General features: G+C 50.5%; 2 protein-coding genes across 3 annotated transcripts in view; one reads left to right on the top strand and one right to left on the bottom strand.

Annotated features, from left to right (window-relative positions):
- Positions 1-356: 356 nt before the first annotated feature.
- On the top strand, positions 357-6,095 carry Ntpcr (nucleoside-triphosphatase, cancer-related). Its single transcript, XM_059263043.1, has 3 exons — positions 357-378; positions 3,238-3,560; positions 5,762-6,095. Exons 1-3 carry the CDS (start codon positions 357-359, stop codon positions 5,828-5,830), a joined length of 414 nt encoding a protein of 137 aa, XP_059119026.1. The 3' UTR covers positions 5,831-6,095.
- A 4,506-nt stretch (positions 6,096-10,601) lies between these two features.
- The window catches only part of Pcnx2 (pecanex 2), a 156,186-nt gene continuing 152,129 nt past the window's right edge, over positions 10,602-14,658 (bottom strand). For both annotated transcript variants that reach the window (XM_059263801.1, XM_059263802.1), the window contains 2 exons: positions 12,271-12,719; positions 10,602-11,113 (listed from right to left, as the gene is read on the bottom strand). In XM_059263801.1, the coding sequence (XP_059119784.1) occupies positions 10,952-11,113; positions 12,271-12,719 (611 nt within the window). In that variant the 3' untranslated portion in view covers positions 10,602-10,951. The remainder of the gene's footprint in view (positions 11,114-12,270; positions 12,720-14,658) is intronic.

Below are 14,658 nucleotides of genomic sequence, written 5' to 3'. Positions count from 1 at the left end.
AAACAATTCTATTGGTCTCTTACATGTCAGCTTCTGGGAAGGTGTCTGTTTAATTCACCATCTCTGGGGTGGCAGTGTGCTGGCCATGCCTTGGTAAGGGTTGGGTCAGTTGTGGTGGCGTTGTTCCAAAAAGAGAGACCTTCCTGTGTGATCAGCTCCTTTTTAAACCCACAGACTGCTGATAGCCATTTTCTTTCTCCCAATTTGGCACTCAGTTTGGGAGAAAAAGCTTAGATTAGGCAGCATGTGACCCCACAGCTGCTCTTCCTGCCTGCCAGGGGGGCAGTGCCAGTCACAGCTTCCCCGCTCAACTCTGCAGACCCAGGAAGTTCCACAGTGAAAGCAAAGCTGGGAACATGGGTGCTTCTGCCTTGGCAGGTGTGAGAAATGAGAACAGGATCCCCAGGTGGATTGTGGAGGCCCACAAAAGTTTCCTAGTGAGATCTGAGCTTGTTTTACCCAGCAGGGCTGCATTAGAGAATTGCTTGACCATGTGTGTGGTTACTAGGTGATTGGAAAGGGTCTGTCTGCACTTGGGCTATGCTAGAGGGAGGTCTTTTGCTCCACCCCTTGGTATTCCTATAACAGGCCCTTTAGCCGGGCAGTGGTGGCGCATGCCTTTGATCCCAGCACTCGGGAGGCAGAGCCAGGTGGATCTCTTTGAGTTCGAGGCCAGCCTGGTCTACAGAGCGAGATCCAAGAAAGGTACAAAGCTACACAGAGAAACCCTGTCTCAAAAAACCAAAAAAAAAAAAAAAAAAAAAAAGGCCCTTTAGAGGATACCGGAGGGGTCAGTGGATAATGATCCAGGCTCTCCCACGGCTATCCTGTGTTTCTATCTGTTTCTCTCCCCTTCATCTTTCTATCTAAATATTTCTTCCTCCTCCCTTCTCAAGAACCCTGGGGGAAAAGTGGGAGTGGGCCTCCCACAGAGAAATGGGTAGGCCCCCCACAGTGAATGAGAGTCAAGTGTGTCAGAACACAAGCCAGGCCACTGTGCAGATACCTCAGGCTGATGTCGCTGGTGAAGGATAGGTGATCTGTCCTGTGGGCATGCCAGTGGGTAGGAAGGAGAAAGGATGCAGCCTCCTTCATGACTAGAAGACTGCGCTCCTGCCTCCCTCCTTCACAGCCTGGGCCTGCTACATGAAGGGCTGTCCCAGCAGGTGCCAGTGCTGAGGCGCCTCCCTCTACCCCCTAGTCACAGCTGGCATCTTTCCTTACCTGTGTTCCTCTTACTTAGCTCCGCTCAGCTAGAAGGAAAGGCCTCTGGCTCTGCTGACCTCCAGAGCTGCTTGGCAAAGGCTCACCTCCAAGCTCGCTCACGTGGGTGCCGCCTCTCCACCCTCTCTGATAGTGGTGCATGAAGCCTCAGTGGTGCCTCACCTCATACATTCATCAGTTGCCTCCCAACAGGGCACCATGTGCCCTCAGCAAGAGGGAGGCCAAGGCAGAGATGGCCACTTTTTGTTACCCAACCTGAAGAGGACCTGGTGCTACTTCTGCTGCATCCTTAATGGCCACATGACCAACCCTGGGGAAGTGTGGCTGGGGACTGTGGAAGGATTTGATCCCTGGAAGTTGGGGAGGAGGCTGCATTTTCAGGGATGGAAGGGACCTGAATCCAAAGGGGATCTGAGATTCACTTTCTCTTTTTAAGAACATTTATTTTATTCATTTGTTCATCCATTCATCTGTTTGTGTGTGTTTATGAGTTGCGTGCACACACGTGTAGGGCACATGCTTCCATGTGAGCACTGGGAGGCTAGTCCTCCCCAGCTACTCTCCACCTTATTGCTTTTACTGTTGGGTCTTTTGCACTTGGAGCTCATGTTTTTCTACTAAGATGGCAGCCAGCAACTTCCAGGGATCATCCTGTCTCTGTCCCCCGTGGAGGTGAGGCACAGGCATGCAGGGTCACACCCAGCTTGTTGCATGGGTGCAAGGAGTTGAACTTGGCTCCTAATGCTTGCTGGTAGCACTTTCTCCCCTGTCCCAATGCAGACACACACACTGTACTGGCTGGTTTTGTGTGTCAACTTGACTTAAACTAGAGCCATTAGAGAGGAAGGATCCTCAGTTGAGGAAAAGCCTCCACAAGATCCAGCTGTAAGGCATTTTCTCATTTAGTGATTAATGGGGGGGGGGTTTGTCCAGCCCATTGTGGGTGGTGCCATCCTTGGGCTGGTGGTCCTGGGTTCTATATGAAGGTGGGCTGTATAAGCCACGGAAAGCAAGCCAGTAAGCAGCTCCCCTCCATGGCTTCTGCATCAGCTCCTGCCCTCAGGTTCCTGCCTGGTTTGAGCTCCTGTCCTGACTTCCTTCAGTGATGGACAGCAATGCTGAAGTGTAAGCCGAATAAACCCTTTCCTCCCCAACTGGCTTCCTGGTTATGGTGTTTTATCTCAGCAATAGAAAACCTAACACCACACACATACACACACACACACACACACACACACACACACACACATACACACACACACACATACACACATACACTAATTTTGGCATATGTTACATATATACATACATGCTTATATCACCTGCCAGTTCTTGGTATAAAAATACAGACGTGATTATATCCATTTATAAAACAATAGGATTGTACCAGAACAACAGCAGTTATCTCTGAAATAGCTTCCATTTTTGTCTTTATAGGTCTATTTAAACGATTTTTATTTGGCAATACAATTTCATGCATGTACAGAATGCATTTTGATCATTTTTGCCCTCCATTACCCTGTCTCCCTCCCTCCCATGCCCACCACATTCTTCTTATGAGGTTAGCCTTTGAGATAGCTCAATGCTTGGTCATGTTAGTCGTCATTATTCTGACCACGTTCGCTTTGAACCAGACTCCTTTCCGTCTCATTTCATGACTTTTTGTCAACTTTAGACTGGATTGGAATACACAGGCACCTCCTTCCCATCAGAGTTAGGAGTACATCCCAGCATTGAAAAGAGGGGCTGTGTTAGTGAGCCCCCCCCCCCCCCCCCCCCGCATGGCTGTCCTGTTTCCCTCATACCCATGGCGCTCTCTTTCTTTCACTGTTCACAAACTTTATGTCCTGGGTGTGTAAAGTGGGAAGTCTGGTTACCACTGGGCCATTCTAGAAGAAAACACATTTTGAGAGAAACTTGGGCAGGGAAGTGCAGTCACAGGGAGACTTTTATATGAGCCTTACAGACAGACCTGTGTCTCATGCATGTGGAGACAGTCCTCTGGTGCATAAGGCACAGCCCAGTTGCCTTGCCATGGACACCGGTGCATAGTTAGTCAGGGTGGGACCCCCTGGGTTGCAATCACAAGGCTTTGCTGTCCCAGTAATGGTGCCTTCTGTCCACAGGCAGGTCCCAGCGGCGGCCCCAGGCACCGTGTGTGCATCATTGATGAGATTGGGAAGATGGAGCTGTTCAGCCAGCCTTTCATTCAGGCAGTCCGCCAGACGCTGTCCACACCGGGCACTGTTGTCCTTGGCACCATCCCAGTCCCCAAAGGGAAGCCACTGGCCCTGGTGGAGGAGATCAGGAACAGGCGTGACGTGAAGGTGTTCAGTGTGAGTAAGCCAGCCCTTGGGGACCTCCTACCCTGGGGTCATACCCCAGCCCTTGCGATCTTGCTCATTTCCTCTGCCAGCAGTAGAGTAGTCAGAGCAGGGTTTGAGGTGTTGGTTGGGAAGGTCTGTCCAGGGAAGAGCCATGGAGACCAGAGCCATGCAGGTCATGTGCTCAGTGGCAGAGTTCCAGCCCCACCCCAGCTGAAAGATGTGTGCTTATGGGAAAATTAGTTACTCAAGTCTGGGCCTTGACTTTGGAATTGTCTTAATAATAAAATAAAGTAAACCTGTGGGAAAAAAAATGGGCAAAAGGTTTGAATAGCTATTTCTCCAAGGATCATGAGGAAGCATGGAGAAGACGTGTATCCCACCAAACATGGTGACCATGACCACACCCACTAGAAGGCCTTCCATCTAAAGTTAGAGGAGAGAGAGGGGAGGGCTGGGAGAAACCTCAGCCCCTCTCCCTTGTCGGTGGGAAGGAACTGAGCTGTCCCTGGAAAACCACTCTGGTTTCTCCAGAGGTTGTGTGTTAGTCACTATACCAGCAAGTCCACTCCTAGGCATTCATACAGAAGACTTGACACGTGATACAAAGCTTGAAGGAATGCCCACAGCAGCAGTATTCACAATACTTTACAGAATGAGAAGGGCCCAGATGTCCACCAGCAGCTAAATAGGAGTGTAACATTTGCTCTAGCCATCTGGTGTGGTGTTAGTGGCACAAAGGATAAAGCACAGCCACATTCTGAAGCCTAGATGAAGGCTGTATTGTGCTGAGTGAAAGAAGCCAGTCACGGAAGGTCACCAGCTCCGTGATTCCATTTATAGACGGTCCAGAGGAGGCCAAGGCGTTAAGACAGGAAATAGAGTGGTGATTGCTGGTGATGGGCAGGAAGGAAGGACGTGGCTGTGAACGGGGCCTTGTCTGTGATGAAGTAAGTGTTCATCTCTAGCCCTCAGAGGGTGAACTTCCATGGCATTTGCAGTGCATCTCAGCCAGGCAGTTCACACACGTACGCACACAGAGGTCAAAGCCATGGCGGCATCCTTTTCCTTTAAGACTCATGGACATACCCTGTAAATGGTAACGGCAGGTCCCCTCCCCACCTAGGCGTGGGCTTGCTGCATGATAGCATGGCAGAAGACCTCACATGCTGAGACATGGCAAGCATGCCTGCTCAGGTCTCCCTTCCTTTTACAAAGCTCCTAATGCTGGGGGGCGATGACTCTGGAGTTCATGCCCAGCATGCACAGCGTCTTGTGTTCCATCCACAGCACCCTTATAAACAGGCGTTGTGATACACGCGGCACATCTGTTGCAGAAAAATATAAATAAAAAAGCCACCACTGTCATCCTATGGGCCCTGCCCTCAGGATGCCCTTTTAAAGCCCTTCTTCAAGTCCCTTTAACTCATGGAATGGCAGGAGATTAGATTCTGACGCATGCACTTTGGGTGTGTGATGAGACCTATGGTGGACAGAAACTCCTCCTCATATCCACACGCTCACTGAAGCATCCAGGCACACCGCCTCCTGCTCTCTTTGATTCTTGGCTCTGCGCCTCTCTGAACACCATCCACCACCTGACCAGCTTCCGCCCACGCTTTCTTCCCCTGGACTGCTGTCTGCAGCCCCAACCAGCGTGCACTGCCTTTTCAGGGATCTTCCCCACAGGACCTTTCACCCTTCTTGGTCGTCTTTATGTCCCTTCCCATCATGGTCTGTGAGGTCACAACCTTGGGGGTCTTATCTGCAGCACACACCGGGTCAGGAGACCTGTGTGAGGCTCTGGGCTGCGTCCCCTTGTCTTCTCTGGCTCCCCTTCAACTCTCAGAGGAGCAGGAAGCTGAGGTCAGAGGCTCCTTGCAGCACTCAGATTCTCCAGGGTCATGGAAAGACCTGTAGATGTCACTGTCCTTGGGAGTAACCCGGAGTTGTGGGCTGCTGCCGCAGTGTGCTGCTTCTCTAAGGGCTCAGGTCCAGCCCAAGGCTCTCCTCCCAATCAGGCTGCAGTTGCTGAGTCCCACTCTGTCCCACCTCCATCCTGTGCCTCCCAGTGCCTCGGTCATGCATTCCACTTGGGACTTGGTGATCCCGAAGAGCTGGCTTCTGCCTCCACCCCTGCTCTCGAGGAAATGTTGGCTCGAAGGACTAGAGGGAAGTGCTCTCTAAGCTTGTTCTCTTGCCTCTTTCCACAGGTCACTAAGGAGAACAGAAATAGCCTCCTGCCGGATATTGTGACCTGCGTGCAGAGCAGCAGGACCTGAAGCAGCAGGCGACCAGGTCCAGCTCTGCCTGCTGGTTACTGCCTGCCCAGGTTTGCTACCTCCCTGTCGATGGGCCTTGTGCCCTCTGTCCAAGAGAGCTGGGCAGCTGCTTTCCATAAAATGTTGGTGAGATCAGAGTAGCCCAGTGCCTGCTGGGCCGTGCACAGTGAACAGTGCACTGGGTCTTATGTATGCTCAAGGGTTCTGTCTATTTCCTTTTGCAGCTGTGCATGTGATTTGAGTAAATTCGAAGTGAATGTGTCAAGTATTAGTGGAATTTGCTCCCGTCGGGGTTTATGGATGTGTTCAGAGCTGGGGAGAGGAGTTCACTTCTTCATTGACTTTACATGCTGTGGATAGTAAATACCTCTCCAGGTGCAGCTCCAGACTCCTGCAGCTGAAAACAGTAACAACAACTTGATTCTCTTCGTTATTTCCAAGGAAAAGCATATTAGTTCCGCTCTTCCTCTCTCGTTTATTCCTTTGTTTATTGCCTAATAAAAATGGAAATAAATCCGGTGGTTCAGACACAGGCGTCCTGGTGTGGGAGGGATGGTTTTCAGAATGCTGGTATTAGCCGATGCTCCACAGACCAGACGTGAGCAAACCCTCCTGTTGTGCAGAGTCAGCTGGGCACAGTTTCCAACCACGGAGCCCAGGTGCCCTCCCAAGAAGGAAAGGGACGGGACAGTCATCAGAAAAAGGCTTTGGAAGCTGATGTACTCTACTCAAGAGCCTGTGGCTGGGGCAGGATCTCATGTTGATCTTCCATCCAGGGTAGTTTTCAAAACTTGGCCTGCTCTTTCAAAGCAGGTCCCGGAGGGACCACTGCAGGAATGCCTTCTAGATCAGGAACTGGGCCTCGGAAAGGCCTACCTGTCCAGTAGGAGAATTAGGTGCCTCCCTCCACCATCTATGCCCCATTAGGTTCTTTAAGGAGGCCAAGTAGGGAGCTCATGGCCTTGGACAGGCTGGCTGTGATGCTATAAATGGGTACCAGGGCAGGTGGGACATAGCATAGGTTTGGGCCATAGCATCAGTGAATCTGGCCACCCAGGACCTGAATGTCCCTAGTCCAAAGCTACTACACAGGCTGGCCCTGTCGGGGAGCCCTCCTCAGCCCTTTGAACCTAGATGAAGGAAGCAGGTAGGAGAAATGGTGGCGGTGGAGGCCATACAGTGTGCTCCTGCTGGGCCAAAGGGGACCTCCTGTTGGCATCTTACTTGGTTCCTCTGGTGGCATGCACCTGTAATCCAAGCACTTGGGAAGCAGATGTAGGAGGATAGTGAGTTCCAGGTCAACCTGGGCTACACAGGGAAGCATTGTCTCAAAAACAGTCTTAGAATACCACAGATATGGGAGATGGGAGACTCGGACCCAGTCTGAGTGGCGTCAGAGCATCTGCTTAGTAATGTGCTCCCTTGTGTGCCTTCATCCAGGCTCTGTCATCCTGTGAATTGTGTGCCCTAGACCTCACCCTCACACTGATTTGTAATTGTGCAAACTGACACGTCCTTTAGGGACTACAGCTCTGGCAGATCAGGGTCAGGGTCAGGGAGCAGGTACACAGATTTCAGATGCAAATCCTGGCACTCTAAGGAACATTGATGCAGGGGCATTGGGGTCTCTAATGGAGCTGGATGTGGGTCCTGACTTGAGGAGTTCATGTTGAAAGGGCACATTGACGTGTGCATTGCTCACATGCATTCCAGCCAGAATAACATGGACGACAGGATGATGGAGAACCAGCTGGAGACAGACTGACGCTGCCCTTGCTGCCTCCCACTTAGCAGGTCATACCACCAGCCTCTTCACACCCAGTGGTCTGACAATCATTTCTTTCTTGTCTCTGAGTGAAGGTAAGCTCACGTGTGGAGGCAACATGGCTTTTAAATAAATAATAGAGACCCTCCCAGGATCTCCTGGTGGATGGAGAGGCTTCCAGGAAAACTGCAAATTCATGGAAGGTTCTGAGAACAGTGAGGTGACCCTGTCCTCTTCCCATCAAGACTGGTATTCATAGAGGAGGGGGTTGACCTGGATGTACCACCTGTTCATGCTGTGACACGGGCTTGGGACAGAATGACACTGAGTGGGAAGTGGCTGTGTAAACAGACTGTGCCATACATTTCAGAGGCAGAGACCCCACTGGAGCAGCCACTGCTTTTAGACAAGTGTGTGCCAGACGTGAACACTACCGCACAGGGCAGGATTTAGAGTTGGTGCCCAATTAGCCATGATATACACAAAGCCAAGTGCTACAGTTATTGCATTATCTTTAGAAGGGAAATGCTCTTGTATGGTGTCAAATGCATTTAGACAGATGCCAGCAGAACATTTGAGCCACCCTGGCAGGAAGTGCCATGGAAGCCTGCCTCTTGTACCACCACCAGAGTGAGGAAGGCTTTGGGATGCAGGACTGCCTACTGGGAGGACTGGGCAACGTGTCATACATAAAAGCTTTATAATTAAAACCAGATATGTACAAATCCCTCCCCTCAGGGTTCAGGAAAGCCTGTAGAAGAGGAAGCAGAAAGAGTGTAAGACCCAGAGGGGGTGGAGGACACCAAGAAAACAAGGCCCTCTAAATCAACGTGATCAAAATTCATATGAACTCACAGATTGAAAAGCCACATGCACAGGGACTGTCCGGGTCTGCACCTGTCCTCTACCTATATATTACGACTTCCAGTTTAGTGTTTTTATGGGACCCCTGAGTGTGTGAACCAGTGGGTCTCTGATTCTTGTGCCTTCTCTTGGGCTCTTTCCTTCTGTTTTGTATAATTTCGATGTGTTAGTTTTTGTTTCGTCTTATTTTATTTTATTATCCCTTAGAAACCTGTTTGTTTTCTAATGAGAGATAGAAAGGGAATGGATTTGGATGAGAGGGGAGGTAGAGAGAAACTTGGAGGAATAGAGGGAGGGGAAACCATAATCAAGATATGTGACTTAAAAAAATTATTTTCAATAAAAAAAAAAAGACCAGAGATGTAACACAGTGGACAGAAGCTTACCTAGCTTGTAGGAAGCCTTGGGCTCCATCCCCAGCACCACATAAACGAGGTGTGGTGGTGCACACCTGCAATCCCAGCAATCAGGAAGGGGAGGAGGCACAACCAGAAGTTTATGGTCATCCTTGGCTACCTAGCAAGTCTGAGGTCTGCCTGGGCTACATGAGACCCTATCTCCCTGCCCCACCCAAATTACACAATAAACAAAAAGCTAGGGTCATGTTCTTAGTAGTATTGGACAGCTCCAAGGAGTCTTTCCTTGGTGGGGTTGGTGTGCAAGTCCACTTCTCAGCTTGTACACCGAGTGCCCATGTTCCTCCATGGGCTGGAGGCTGTACAGGACACAGTCCATGGGCCTGTCTAGATGGTGGGCCTGGTGCTCACCTATTATGTTTGTTCTTTCCTTACCAGCTGGCACAGCCCCTTAGAGAGCTTCCCTTTTGTGGATGCCAAGCGGCAGGCAGTTATGCTCCCCGATGGTTGCTACTAGGCACGTGTCTTTTCTCACTGACGTCAAGCAGGGGCTGCACCCCCACCTCAGAGCTAGCCACTTAGTCGTGACTGTTGGCAAGTGGCCCAAGGGAGTTTCAGGAGAAGCCAGCCAAGTTTGATTTAGTCAACCTGAGAACAGCAGGTCACACCAGCTTCTCAGATCCACAGCTGCGTGGAACCCAGAAATATTCTAGAGAGATGCCCTGTCTCTGTTGACAGACCCACCTACTGCTGTTAATTGCTAATTCTTTTTCATGGCTATGTATGTACTCATGCTTGCTGGTGTCAGCATGGGTGCTGACATGGCTCAGTGTGCATGTGGAGGTCAGAGCAGCCTCTGCTCTCAGTCTGCACCCTGAGACGGTGCATTGTTTGGCCATTGCTAATTCTTAACAAATAGAAAGGAGATGCTGGAGAGAAGACTCAGTAGAGTGCTTGCCTGGAAAGCATGAGATCCTGAGTTTGGTCCCAGCACCCACACAAGGAAAGGAACAGATGTGGTGGCACACACTTGTAATCCAGCACTGCAGAGGACACACTGGGGTGACTGGAGCTCACGGGCCACCTCGGCCTGACTTGTAAGCGCCAGGACAGCAAGAGGCTCTGCCTCAAAGACCAAGGTGGGAAGCCCCTGAGGGATGATGTGCACACACACACACACACACACACACACACACACACACACACACACGGAGACCATTACCACCTCCTTTCCCAGTGGTGAGGGACTGCCGTATCCATCCTCTGCAGCTCCCATTTTCCAATCTTAGATGCTTTTGGAGACTGCCTAAACCAAGCACGTCTTTCTTTTCCCCCTGCCATTCCAGAAGGCTGTCAAAGTGAAGCAGATGAGTGGCGCCCTTGTCTTCCTAGCAGGAGGTTGTGCCTCTGCTCTGCCTTTAGGAGTATCTAAGATGGGATTTGCGTCCCTCCCACAAAGGTCTTTCTCAGAGTAAAGGAGAAGTGTTTAGGAAGGATGGCACACAGACACAGCCATGACTGTAAACATTTTAATCCCTACAACAAAGGTGTGTGCAAATGTGCTCAGATACAGTAGAGCTTGCTCAGCTTGGAAGACGAGGATGCATTCCTGGGAAGCACGCAGGGGTCCTGGGTGGCCCAGGACTTGAGGGAGGAGCCTACCACCTCTAAACTCTCATCCTGGACCAGTGCACCATCAGGCTGTTGCTAGTGACTTGCACTTCCTGCTGCGCAAAGGTAATAAAGAATGAGGCTCTTTCCAGTTGGGCTTAACCTGAATGCCTGTGGCCTGATGGCCTGAGGAGCTGTGACTCAGTGCTCTCATGGTGACAATAATGTGTAAAATGCCAGTAATTTAGCATGCAGCTGTTCTAATGTTACCAGGGCAGGAAGGAGCCAGTCATGGGCTCTACTCACTCTAATTGTTTTAAGATATAACATGGCTTTTGTGAGACATGTCCAACTCTTGTGCAGTGCTTGAGGGAGGAGGTGCAATGTCATCTCCTGACCCCCACTATGTGAGAGTTTTCAAGAACCTGAGATAAAGTTAGTGTTTTCTAGAATAGCTCTCCTTTCCCCCCCAGGAAGAACCACGTGGTTCTGGAGCAGGGAGAGAGTCCCCAGACATGTGTTCCACTATTGCTCATCGGAGGCACTCTGCTGGGAAGCTGTGTCATCCAGGCCCATGTCCTCCTGGCTCGCTCTCCGGCACAGCACCCCCAGGTTCTCTGCCAGTCGGCGATCTTGAAGCTGCCCTTGCTCTGGGGTATCAGTGGGTTCACATGGCTCAGAGAAGTGCTTCAAAAAGGAGAGAAGCAGAGACAGTTCAGCCTGTGCTCACTGCCTGAGTGGCCCGAGTCACCTCACCCTTCACCCCGATATCATAGGAACTGAGGCTGGGGTGGCTGCATGCCTTGAAGGTGGGCTCTTAAGCTGGACAGGACTGATGGGCAGCCTCTGAGGTCAAGATGTGCCACCAAGCTGCATGTCTACATGGCCTCTGAATGGGGGGCTTTGCTCAGTAGACCTGGGCATGCCCCAAATCCAAAGGGAGCCCAAGGGAGCGGCCCCATGTTTTCCTGCCTGCCACCCTGTGAGCCCTGGTTGACCCTCTCCACCCACCCAGCCCTGGTACTGATGCTGCCCCTACAGGTTCAACCCAGAAGTTACACAAGAGCCTTTGGATTCTGGATGCTCGGAGTCCTAAAGACCTATCATCCTTGCTAGAGACAGAAAAGGAAAATTTGCCAGAACCCTCAAAGTACTCCTGTAGAGTAAGTTTTACACAGATGGGAAGAGAAAAGAAGGACAGTTTGTGTCCTTTTATTGAAGGAGAAAACAAAAAGAGATTAGTTTGCTCCTGGAGTCGCCAGTATCCTTTCTTTGGCCGGGAAACGTGAATCTGCCCGAGCCTTACCTTAACTCATTTTTTTTTTCTTTCCTAACACAGGACATAAGAGAATTCCTGAGTTCTGTCAATCTCTTTCTTTCTCATGTATGAATCCCAGCTAGTCATCTAATGTCAGTAGCATGAATTCTGAGCCAGTAGCATCTGATTTGATAGACTCTCTTAAAACTCTGTTTCTGGGATGGAACCACTTGGAAGTGGTTGGTCATCTTGAAAACTGGGAGCCCACAACAATTAACTCCAGTCAGTGTCTACCCTTGCCCTCTCTTCTCCCTCGGGCCTGAGTGGCACAATTGGGAAGGAAGAAATCCTGCCTCTGTAGACTGGGTGAAGGGAGGCTCCTCCCATTTCTGGGCTTCTGGCTTATGGAAATAATTGTGTTGGGGTACCCTGCTAACACCCGTGGGGCTTGTGACCCAAAGGCTGGGGGATGCTCTTTTGTTTGCTGTAGAGCAACCTACCCTGGAAGAAGGCAAAAGTATTTGACAGGTGAGTGGGAGCCCCGGGCCCTCTAATGCCCTTCTGCCCATCCTGGAGCAGTCCTTACCCGAGTGGCATGGCCAGCGGCCCTAGCAGAAGGACCCATCACAATGTTGACGCTGCTGGATGACTGGGTGTCACTGGTGTTGCCCCCCTCTGCAGCGGAGAGTCCAGATATGACAAGTGCACTGGAGAAGCTCCTCTTGCCGAAGAGGAAGCTGAGAGTAGAGCTGGTTGAAGAGCCCAGGCTAGACCGAATGAGTGCCTCGGCCCGCTCTCGGACACTCAGGTGGCCTGTGGTGGTGACGGGAGGTGGCTGGGAGTGCAGGGAGGCAGCCGAGGTGTGCAGGGAGAGCCGGCTGCCTGAGGGTCTCTGGGCTAGCTCGTGCACAGACGTGGATGTCTGAAGGAAGGCTTGGTGGCTCTCTAGGATGGGACCTGAGGAGCTCAGAGTAGGTGGCCTCTGGCTTATTGCTGAGTGTGCCTGGACGGACTGGCTTCTGCCTTTCCTTCTGCCTGTAAGAGAGCAGAGCACCTGGTTGAGCCCTGGAAGAAATACTTTATGAATATGGGGACAAGGTTAGCCCTTTTCCATTTATGATCCATCAATGAGGGCAACACCCTCTTGAACCAGTCCTCCTAAGAGCCTTATGTTGGGATGGTGGGCTTACTTCCTATGTGCCACTTCCCATGACTGAGTTCACTTCCCATGAGTAAACTCACGTACCATGACTGTCCCACTTTGGCTTTGCATTAAAGGCCACAGCTTCAAGACGTGAACTTTCTGAAAACATTTCCAATACAAATCATCAGAATGCTTTTATATGTGGATATCTGCTCTGCCTGTGCCCAAGAAAGCCAAGTCCACCCAAAGAGACTGGAACAGTGTGGGAGCTGACCAAACAACCTAAGCCTCCCATTGATATCACTTTGGACACAGTGATGGCGGTGTGCTCATTTCCAAAGGGTATTCACTGGTGACCTGCATGGGTTTCCTCTACCTATAGGTAGTGAAAATGGGGAGACTCAGCTTGAGCTCTGCATGGGGTACCCAGAACTGGTGCTGGCCTCTCTGGTCTGAGTGGCATGAAGCCTCTCTGTCTTGGGCACAGGGGAATGGCCTTGGGCCTGAAGGTCCCTGTTGAGAAGGCAGTCAAATATAAGTGGGGAGAGACTCCAAGGAGTCAGCATTATGAGCAAGGGTAGTGCCTTGCTTAGCTAGAATCTGGAAAGGCCAAACTTCTGTGATTTCTAAAGCTGATCTCTGTTACAACCTTCCACAGCCATCTGCCCACAAATCAGTGTTCTCCACCTGCACTAGGCAGGGCCTTCTGCCCATCCCAAGGACAAAGGGAGAGATGGCCACAGTAGCAAAAGAGAGCTAGCTATATGTAGTCCATGCAAGACAAGGGACTGTCCCAGTTCTGAAGCTTCAGCTATTGTGTGTGTGTGTGTGTGTGTGTGTGCGCGCGTGCGTGTGCGCACGTGCATGCAAATGTGTTCACATCTCTGTGACTCTGTGTGGAGGCCAGAGACTGATGTTAGATGTCATCCTCTGTCACTCTCTACTCTATGTGTTTTGAACATTGTCTCTCACTGAACCTGGAGCTGTAAATTAAGCAGTGAGCCCCAGGCATCTTTTTCTCTGCCCCACTCACAGTGCTGGGATGAGGGGCTGATGTTGCTCCCAGCTTTTACATGGGCGCTGAGGATCTGAACTCAGGTCTCCAGATTTATGCAGCAAGCATTGTACAGACTGAGCCATCGCCTCAATTACACCTCAGATATTCTTCTTTCAGGTTTTTCTGTTGCTCTTTTTTTTTTTTTCAATTTTAATTTTACAAATTAAACAGCACCAAGAAAGCTGTGTTAAAATCATCTGTGCTGCTCAGACTCATTATTTTACAATTAACTTATTTTTCCAATAACCGTGTTATCAAATCATGAGCATTTCTAGGGAAAACCTTCAGACCTGAGTGGAAACATAATGTAAATTATGTTCCTTGGTTCATTATTTTTTTCTTTGTCTTTGATCATTAGCTGGAAGGTTGTGATGAGAACCTTTAGAAGCAACCCTTCTCTCTGGTGTGTGATTCAGTGTAGTGACGGGTTTCTATCTACTTATGGTAAGAACTAGGTCACCAGGCTCACTGCTAGGCCGATTCTGCTTGGCTGTGACATTTACTGTTGAGTACGAAGAGACGACAACTATGGGTTGTTGGGAACTTTGTGAGGCTGGCACATGGCCCTCCTGGCAGTGGGTATGAGTGTGAAATACCCAGCAAGGCAGCAGTGGCTGCCCAGTGTGGTGGCCTGGCCTGGGTGGCCGTTTATTAGGGTTCTGGCCAGACACCAGTCCTCTGGGATTCTGGCAAAGGATCAGAACTGGAATGGATGATGAGAACCAAGGCAAGGAGCAAAGACAGGGTGGGGCAGTGATGGGGGGTGAGCTCAG

Source organism: Peromyscus eremicus, chromosome 5 (genome assembly GCF_949786415.1).
Source record: "Peromyscus eremicus chromosome 5, PerEre_H2_v1, whole genome shotgun sequence".
Classification (NCBI taxonomy): Eukaryota; Metazoa; Chordata; class Mammalia; order Rodentia; family Cricetidae; genus Peromyscus; species Peromyscus eremicus.
The sequence above is the reverse complement of the archived record's forward strand: the minus strand, read 5'-3'. Positions and strand labels throughout refer to the sequence as shown.

Coding starts and splice junctions, on each gene's coding strand:
- Ntpcr (XM_059263043.1), top strand. CDS start 357: ATGGGTGCTTCTGCCTTGGCAG. Junction 379..3,237: donor GGGTGCTTCTGCCTTGGCAG/GTGTGAGAAATG, acceptor CTGGTGCATAAG/GCACAGCCCAGTTGCCTTGC. Junction 3,561..5,761: donor GTGACGTGAAGGTGTTCAGT/GTGAGTAAGCCA, acceptor CTCTTTCCACAG/GTCACTAAGGAGAACAGAAA.